The 9673-nt window shown below is 42.8% G+C and overlaps 1 protein-coding gene across 1 annotated transcript; it reads left to right on the top strand.

Moving 5' to 3' along the window:
• The first annotated feature begins 286 nt into the window (after nt 1-286).
• SSMEM1 (serine rich single-pass membrane protein 1) lies at nt 287-9368 on the top strand. Its single transcript, XM_074984202.1, has 3 exons — nt 287-481; nt 1697-1757; nt 8741-9368. The coding sequence occupies exons 1-3, from the start codon at nt 287-289 to the stop codon at nt 9226-9228; spliced, it is 744 nt and encodes a 247-aa protein (XP_074840303.1). The 3' UTR covers nt 9229-9368.
• The last annotated feature ends 305 nt before the right edge of the window (nt 9369-9673 follow it).

The following is a 9673-nucleotide window of genomic DNA, read 5'->3' on the forward strand; positions in this document are numbered from 1 at the left end:
ACTTCACAATGAAAGGCAACAGGCCTTCCTTGTGGTTAGAGTATACATCCATGGACTGGACTCAATGATCTCTTGAGGTCCCTTCCAGTTCTAGTGTTCTATGATTCTATGGTTCTAAGAATGATGTCATCAATATGTTCTTACCACTTCTTGTGATAGATCTTAAGACCAATGTCAACAATAGGTTACCAAGGTGCCACATAGCATACTAAAATTCACCCTGACCTCTTTTATACCATTTTCTAAGAGATAAACAACACTGTGCTGTCTCAATCAGCTAAACTCAATGAGATTCCCTTTCCTCTATTTTTGGTGGCTTTATTTACATAATGGCCCTGGAGAAGCTATCACCAGCCAAGGACCAGATTATAGGGAGTGTGATGGAGATGATGAAGATTTTTGTGGGGTTGTGGGCCAAGTCCTTCTTTTATATTGTATTGGCATTTTGGCTATAACTCTCATCAACCGTGGTTATATTTGGGTAAGAGCATTATTATTTTATTAATTAATTTTACTGCAGCAGCACTTTGATGCCCCAGTCAGGGATTGGGACCCTATTATGTTAGGCCTTGTACGTATAAATAAAAAGATTATCCCTATCCACAGAGTTTAAAATGTAAATAGATATTTTATTATTAGTAGTAGTAGTATTTAATTATGATTATGACAGCAGAATTCAGACACACAATATGACAGCAGAATTATGACAGCAGCATTCAGACACACAATAAACCGAGGAACCACTAGGAAGTTGAAGATCCTGATTCTAATTTTGCCTACCTTTGTGTAAAATCAAGAGTATCTGCTTAGCAGTGTTGTTACAATGATGTCACCTGGGCACCCAATAAATGGGAATCAGAATGAAATTTTTCCCAGTGGTGCTGTTAACTGACTATACATTTCTTATTCGAGACTTTTTAAAGAGGCTGTTCAAAGAAGATGCATGTGAACGAAAACATCATTGAGGACAGTGGAATGCCCCGATCTTTCTTTTTTAATGCCATTGTATTATTTATAATAATAAATAGTTAATCATCAGTAATTAGTAATAAATTGTGGTATGAGATGCTGGGATGGATCAGATGAGCGGTAAAAAATAGAGTCCTTCACCTCCACGGCATTGGTACAAGCCCAGCTCAAGTTTGCATTGAAAGGTGTTGCCACCCAGCTGAAATAAATTTAGGTTCTCAGTCAATGTTGCCCCTAATCTTTTTCATCCATGTGCAAAATAAATTTTATATGTCGAGGTATGAACAAATGTGCACTACAAGTAGAGACAATCAAGTGGATGGCATTTGAGTCTCTCCTGAGTGGCTGCATAAGCCCACACCTTGCAGGGAACACTGCTCAGTCTTGTTTCCAGTGGAAAAACATTCTAATTACAAAGGTCATTAGCACATATTACCTCTTTTCCATATTGGCAATCTCAATAGAAGGGCCAGAACACTGAACACTGGAAGATTTCCTCTAGGTTAATGTTGAGCCATAGCAACAGGACAACATGCACTGCTGCTTCCATTGCTACATGTGGTCTATGAATAATCAACTGTATTCTCCAGGACAGTTGGGATGACATATTTCACTAGCCGTTTTAAGAAACAGTGTTGTAGTAGCATTATCGACTGAGTAGAAATTATTAAAAATCCTTCTGAATAGCAAACTCCACACCATTTATCCATGTTTTCCTTAAACACAGATTCTCCAGAGACGTCAAGGTAAAGAAGGACCTTCTGAGAAAGGGATTAGCAATTCAAAAGGTAAATTTGAGTTGTATTCGGCTATCAAAAGGGATTTTTAAAAAGAAGAATAGTGGTCTTGTGATTAAAATGTAAACGTGAACTCTAAAGAGAAGTGTTTTTCATTGTGGCGGGGTAATCATTCTTCTGTCTGAAGCATCACTGAGGTCGCCACTTCAAATAATTGGAAAAAGTTCTCTCATTTATATAAGTGCAAATCCAGAATAACTCTGCTGACCAGATTGAATGTCACATGAATTCCAGCATGAACAGAGTGGAATTTGATCCAGTGTGTATCTTAAAAAGATAGTGATAAAACTGAAAGAATACAATAAAAGCAAAAAGGATGCTCAACAGATTGGAACGTCTGATGTGTCAAAGTTAGACTCAAGACTCACAATTTGTCAGACCACTCTGTTTATTAGCAAAGCTGCTCTGCTAATACATTTAGAAAAGTGAGCCCCCTCCCAGGGCTCAGGTCTCTTAATTTATACAGATCAAGAAGGCAAGTTAATAGACAAAGGAAAAAAGAAAAAAAAAACAGACACACACCCACCCCATATAGTCCCTGAGACCAGTCACGTACCTTCATTTCCATATCACCCTCAGCAATCCCCTGCCAATGACTCCTTAGTTACCTTAATTAATCACCATTTAGCACCTAATGCTCTGGTTCCTGCTTTTCCAGGCACACCTGGCTCTGTTTAAATCAGCATAACCTCCCCTTCTTGAGCTTAGAAGCAACATTGTATCAGTGTGATTTAATTTCTTTTTACAATGTAACTCTTTTATGTACAATGTCACATCTTATACTTCCACAGATGTAAAAGGAATTATTGTTAAAGGACTTAAGCAATTGTCAACAAAACAAAGCAGCAGAAATATGGCATTTTAAAGACTAACAAAATGATTTATTTGGTGATGAGCTTTCATGGGACAGACCCACTTCTTCAGATCAATTTCATTTCCAATACAGACTGACATCTATAAGTACAGAGGACCAAAAAAAAAAAAAAAATTGCAATAAAAACAGACAAATCAAATAGGAATGAAGGAAGGTGGTGAGACGTGGGGGGGATGTTAATTGTCCTGCCTGAGATAATTACGAGCATCGTAGGAAGGGAAGCAGTCCTTGTAATGCATGAGGTAGTTGATGTCTCTGTTCATCCCATGTGTTAATGTGTCAAATTTGAATATGTACTCTAACTCACAAATCTCTCGCTCTACTCTGTTGTTAAATTATTTGTGTTCCAGGACACAAATGTTCAGGTCTTTAACAGAATGGCCCGCTCCATTGACGTGTTCAATGACCGGCTTATGTGTATTGAGTTTCTTGTATGTCTGTTCTGTGTCCATTTATTTGCCCAGTCTGTCCAATGTACATAGTGTCAGGGCATTGTTGGCACATAATAGCATATATAATGTTGCTGGAAGTGCAGAAGAATGTGTCTTTGATCTTGTAATTCACATGGTTAGGTCCAGTGATGGTACTCCCAGAATAAATATGCGGACAAAGTTGGCAGCAGGGTCTGTTGCAAGGAAAAGTTCCAGGATTAATATTACTGTGGCATAGCTTGTGATTGCTGGTGAGAATCTTTCTCAGGTTAGGAGGTTGTCTATAGGAAAGAACAGGCCTGTGACCTAGAGCCTTCTGGAGTGTAGCGTCCTGATCCAGAATAGGTTTTGGACTTTGAATGATACATTGCAGGGGTTTGAGTTGGGGGCTATAGGTGATGACACATAATGTTCTGTTGTTGATCTTGGGCTTATCTTGAAGTAGCTGGTTTCTGGGTATTTGTCTGGCCCTGTCAATTTGTTTTTTTATTTCTCCTAATGGGTAATTCAGTTTTATAAATGCTTGGTGAAGGTCTTGTAGTTTTCAGTCTCTGTCAGTAGGGTCAGAGCAGATGTGATTGTATCCAAGCGCTTGCCTGTAAATGCTGGATTGTGTGGTATGAGCTGGATGGAAGCTGGAGGCATGTAGGTAAGTGTAGCAGACGGTGGGTTTCCGGTAGAGAGTGGTGTCAATGTGGCCATTAGTAATTTGCACTGTCGTATCCAGGAAATGTAATTCTCGTGTGGAATAGTCAAGACTGAGATTGATGGTAGGATGCAGGTTGTTAAAATCTCTGTGGAATTCTTCCAGAGTCTCTTTACCATGGGTCCAAATGATAAAGATGTCATCAATGTAGCTTAAGTAAAGGAGGAGTAACAGGGGATGAGAGCTAAGGAATAGTTGTTTTAAGTTGGCCGTAAAATTTTTAGCATACTGTGGGACCATGCGAGTGCCCATTGCAGTGCCGCTAATCTGGAGGTATAGGTTGTCCCCAGATTGGAAATAATTGTGGGTGAGAACAAAGTTACATAGGTCAGCCACCAGATTAGCTGTGGTAACATCAGGGATGGTATTCCTAATAGTTTGTAGTCCATCTTCATGTGGAATATTGGTGTAGAGGGCCTCTACATCCATGGTGGCATGGATGGAATTGTCACGAAGGTTTCCAATGTTTTGTAATTTCCTCAGGAAGCCTGTAGTATCCTGCCTTCTCCTCAGTTCAGCTAGGAGTGCTGGTGGCATAGGGTTTGAAGAGGCAGTCTGCATAACTGAATAATCCGTAGTAAGGGTGCCAACCTGAAATAATAGGCTGTTCTGGGTTTTCAGGTTTGCGGATTTTAGGCAGTAAATAGGATAATCCAGGTCGGGGCTCAGAGGGTGTGTCTGAGTGAATTTGGTCTTCAGTAAAGGCAGGGAGTTCTTTAAGTAGATGGTGTAGTTTCTTTCGGAATTCCAAAGCGGAATCTGAGGAAAGAGGTCTGTAAAATGTGGTGTTGGAGAGTTGTCTAGCTGCTTCCTGTTCATAGTCTGATTTGCTCATGATGACTATAGCACCCCCTTTGTCAGCTGGCTTAATTGTAATGTATGAGTTATTTTTGAGACTCTGGACAGAATAGCATTCAGCACAAGTGAGATTTCATTTCATTTGGTGTTAGTGTACAATTTCAGTCTCTGCACGCTTGTGGAAGCATTGTATTTAGAAATCTAAACTGTCACTATGTCCGTCTGGGGAGTCCACATAGAATTCTTCGTCTTTTGGTGTCAGTAGCAGGGATCTAGTGAGTCAGACTGATGCTCATTGGTGAGTTGGAAGTATTCTCTTAGATGGACATGACAAAAGAAGGCCTTGAGATCACCACAAAATTGTATTAGGTTTGTGGAAGTGGTGGGGCAAAAAGAAAGACCCTGGGAAAAGAGAGACTCTTCAGCTGGGTTAAGTTTGTAGCTTGAAAGGTTAACAATATTGTCTGGTGTGTTGTAGTTGTTGTAATGATAGTATCCTGAGGTATGAAGTAATTTAGATTGTTTATTGTCCTTTTTTTTTTTTGTAGGGAGTGGAAGTGTGTATTATAGATTTCGTGGCTAGTGTAGGAAAAGTCCCACTCTGTTGTGTCTTGCGTGGAAGCTTGATTATTGGTGAGAGTTTCAAGTTCAGAGAGGCCATTCTTGATCCTTGCTTGCTGTATAGGATGCTGATCAAGATAGTGTGAATGTGGCAATATAGCTTCTGGGAAAGGGGAAGCAGACTGCACAGACTGTACCTGGGTACATAAGAACAGCCGTGCAGGATCAGAACAAAGGTCCATCTATCCCAGCAGCCTGTCCCCCCAATGACAAGGATCCAGAGGGAATCAACAGAACAGGTAATCACCAAGTGATCCAACCCCTGTCACCCATTTTCAGCCTCTGAAACAGGCTAGGGACACCATTTGTACCTATCCTGGATAATAGTGATTGATGGACCTAGCCTCCTAGTGTTTAGTTCTTTTATGAACCCTGTTAAAGTCCTGGTCTTCACAACATGCTCTGGCAAAGATTTCAACAGGTTAATTGTGCATTGTGTGAAGAAATACTTGATTTTATTGGTTTTAAACCTGCTACCTATTAATTTTTTTTGGTAACCTCTAGTTCGTGTGTTATGAGAACAAGTAAATAACTTTTCTTTATTTACTTTGTCCACACCAGTCATGATTTTATAAACTTCATCATATCCCTCCTTAGCCTCCTCTTTTCTAAGTAGAAGAGTCCCAGTCTTTTTAATCTCTCCTGCAAATCCCATAGTAAGAAATGAGGAGTGAGACTGATCTAATCAAAGTTGGTATACAAAATGCACCTAAGTTTTTACATTTACCTAGCCATGAGCCTCTTCAGGATCCTCTGTAGTTTGGCAGAGTTGCTGCTGTTGTGTCCTCATAGGTCTTTGGCTCCGTTGGTAACCAGTAGGCTGCTTGCATGTGTGCTCAGTGATATAGGCCCAATAATTCCAGCAGACCCCCGAGGTTTCCCAAAGACCACAGATCAGGTAAGGATTGAAGGCGACCAGCTAGGGTTTGTTGCCAAGCAGGGTACAAACAAGAGTTGTCAAGATTACTGATACATTGCACAGATGTACCTGCAGCAATGGACTGACTCAGTCAGTGGGAATTCCGCTGCCCCCCTAGGTGAGACGAAGATGGTCCCCTCAAGACAGCACGTTATATACAGGTGCAAACAAAGCACACTTTACTGCTGACCTACCAGGTTGCCACCCTCTGAAGTTGTGAGGTTACCACCCTCTGACACTACTTAGATACCACCCATCACCCTGAACCTCATGATTTGGTTAGATCATCTCTTATCCATCATGCTGTCATTTTAGACAGTTTCCTGAACCTAGGTCTGTAACAGTCAGGAGTAAGTACTAAGGTCTTTTTTAATGATGGTGGTACCTTGTGATTTCAACTTATTAGCCGTGTCTACACGTGCCGGCTACTTCGAAGTAGCCGCGCCAACTTCGAAATAGTGCCCGCCACGTCTACACGTGGCAAGCGCTATTTCGAAGTTGAAATCGACATAAGGCGGCGAGACGTCGAAGTCACTATCCTCATGAGGAGATGGGAATAGCACCCTACTTCGACGTTGAACGTCGAAGTAGGGCACGTGTAGCTGATCCGCGTCCCGCAACATTGAAATAGCAGGGTCCGCCATGGCGGCCATCAGCTAAGGGGTTGAGAGACGCTCTCTCCAGCCCCTGCGGGGCTCTATGGTCACTGTGTGCAGCAGCCCTTAGCCCAGGGCTTCTGGCTGCTGCTGCTGCTGCAGCTGGGGATCCATGCTGCATGCACAGGGTCTGCAACCAGTTGTCAGCTCTGTGGGTCTTGTGCTGTTTAGTGCAAGTGTGTCTGGGAGGGGCCCTTTAAGGGAGCAGCTTGCTGTTGAGTCCACCCTGTCTGCAGCTGTTCCTGGCACCCTTATTTCGATGTGGACCGCTTTGGTGTGTAGATGCTCCCCTGCAGCGCCTACTTCGATGTAGTGCTGCCCAACGTCGACGTTGAACGTCGACGGCACCAGTCCTGGAGGACGTGTAGACGGTATTCATCAAAATAGCTTATTTCGATGTCGCTACATCGAAATAAGCTATTTCGATGTAGCATTCACGTGTAGACGTAGCTATTAACTGCAGCAATTACTGTTCTGCACCTGGGCCAATTACCAGTTAATGTTTTGTATTCTCAGCCCTGTCTGAGCCAAGTTCTGTTAGCAGAGGCCTGCCTCTTGCTCACAGCTTAGTTTTGCTTTTAGCCACGTTTTATGCATTGTTGCTAGGACTTAGGCCTGAAACCAGGCCTGTGCTGTATGGGCTTAGGCCTTCATCTTACTACATCCTCCATCTGCGTTTTGCAATTGCCAGTGTTATGCAATGATTAGGTATCCTGCCTTCTCCTCAGTTCATGCATAGCATATTCACTGCTACAAAATGAGAGCCAGTCATGCGAGAATGGTTATGTTTGGTAGCACAGATTAGGAGGTTTTGAATCCACATTGTGCACACTGTGGGCTACATAGGGAGCTGTAATATTGCTCTAAATGAGCTACAGGTTCTCTTGCTCTGGTTTAAAGGAGTAAAGAGAGAAGAAAAGATAGGATCGTTCTATTAATTCTGTACAAATGTTTGAGGGATGGGACGTTAGGGACAAATTACACCCTACTTGTGTTCTCCTTTGGAAGAACATTTACTAGTGGTGAGTTCCAGGCCCTGGTGGAAGATTATGCTGCTTACCCATCTATCCTTTGGTGGAAGAGAAGGAGGGTTTGTTCCTTCTGGAACAGAATGGATTCTGCCCCAACAGTCCATTGGAGGCCAAGGCTGTCCATGTTTTGGTCATGTGTTTGCACAGTGCTTCCTTGCCATGCTGCTCTGGTGTCCTTGAGTGGTGCTGTCCTACAAGCTTCTGCATGTGGCTATGGAGGTAATTGTATAGCATGGGCGGGCAGCTAGTGCACATGAATACAGACAGGAGCTCGGTGTTAGTTGCCCCTTTGTCTGAGAATGGGAAGGGGATTATCATAAAGGGGAGGCCCATTGACTAAGGACCAGTGTTCCCATCTAATTTTTTCTATCCATGAGTGGAATAAATTGTATTATATACACCAAGGCATGTGTGGATGTGTACCACCAATGAAATACATGCTGCTGGCTGTGGGCACTATACTAATCAACTGGGTGGCACCTCAGTCTCTCCTGAGCAGCTGCCCAAGTGCTCATCTTACAGGAAACACTGCTAAGGATGTATTACTAGAGGCAGCAGCCTTAAACAAAAGCAGGCAAATTAAGATTAGCCATAAGGGAGAAACCTCAAGGGAGGTATGAACAATGGGAAGTCTTGTGGTACCTTCTAGACTAACAGATTTTTTGGAGCATAAGTTTTCATGGGCAAAGACCCACTTTGTCAGATGCATGTCACCAAGGGAGGCATGTCCTACCATGTGTTTTTTTAGCAATACGGTTGTGGTCTTCATATACTGCTGTACGCTTTACCCAACGCCTCTATGAGGTTATATATTTTATGTCAGGTTTGCATCTATCAGCCTCTCTAATCCATCAGAAGAAGGGTAATCTGAAAGCACTACTGCCATGGCATAAAGGTCACTGTGGATTACAATGCAGTTAAGCAATTTTTCTTATTAGTTCCCAGGGACTCTGTTGGCAAGCGACACAGCAGGTTCAGCATCTGGGATTTCTTCAGCAAGTTTTTCAAGGGGAAAACCAAGAAACACTCCTGCCAGTCTGCTAACCCTGTCTTCTATTCAGAGGTGGCTTCAGCCTGGGCCCGCATAGAAAGGAAGCGAGCAAGGCTCGTCTCGAAGCTCAGCCGGCAGACTGTCTGTGATAGCGATTCCTCGGAGATAGACAGCGAGGACTTGGATTCAGGGGCATCCTTGTGGAAGGAGAGTGAAACAGAGTATATCCCCACTTCGTCCAGCTTTAGGCAGAGAAAGATAGAACTGTGGCAAAGGAATACAGGGAGCCACTGGCGGAGGGACCAGCCATGCCTGCGCTGCAAAGCCAAGAGGACAAGAAAATGGCTGTCCCAGCATTTCTTTAATCCCATGTCACCTGCTCATGAGAAAAGCAGTTCATTAGATGAGAATTCCTCAAGGAGCATTGCCACGTGACTTGCCTTCATTTTGAGCTATATTTGGGTCTTTGTTTGCTTGAAGTTACCTGCACTAGATGAACAGAACTGTGTGAAAACACAGCATGGGAGGGTTCAAAGGAATGACTTGTTTCAAGAAAACGTGGCTACCAACAATAAATGTACCCAGCACAATGTGCTGGCTAATGTTTGCATGAGTTGTTTATTTAAAAATATAAATATCATTGCTTTGGCAGGGTCTAGTGCAGGCCTCTCTTCCCCCCACAGGTGTAACACAGGAATTCCTCCAGCTTATGTATAGTGGGACAAATTCATTGAGGAACTAAACTGAACTTCAGCTGAGGTTCCAGGGTGAAACAGGGCAAAATAGCAACAACAGTAGTTACAGGGACAGAGAATGCAATGCCAGAACTGAGCCATGCTTGTGGAAAAGGAGTACTGCCAGGGTGGTCAAAGAGCCAAGC

The sequence above is a fragment of the Carettochelys insculpta genome, chromosome 1 (genome assembly GCF_033958435.1).
Source record: "Carettochelys insculpta isolate YL-2023 chromosome 1, ASM3395843v1, whole genome shotgun sequence".
In the NCBI taxonomy this organism is placed as follows: Eukaryota; Metazoa; Chordata; order Testudines; family Carettochelyidae; genus Carettochelys; species Carettochelys insculpta.

Excerpts from the sequence above, each read along its gene's own strand:
- SSMEM1 (XM_074984202.1), top strand. The coding sequence starts at position 287 with ATGAGATTCCCTTTCCTCTATTTTTGGTGGCTTTATTTACATAATGGC. Across the intron at positions 482-1,696 it reads TCAACCGTGGTTATATTTGG|ATTCTCCAGAGACGTCAAGG; the intron begins GTAAGAGCATTA and ends CCTTAAACACAG. Across the intron at positions 1,758-8,740 it reads AGGGATTAGCAATTCAAAAG|TTCCCAGGGACTCTGTTGGC; the intron begins GTAAATTTGAGT and ends TTTTCTTATTAG.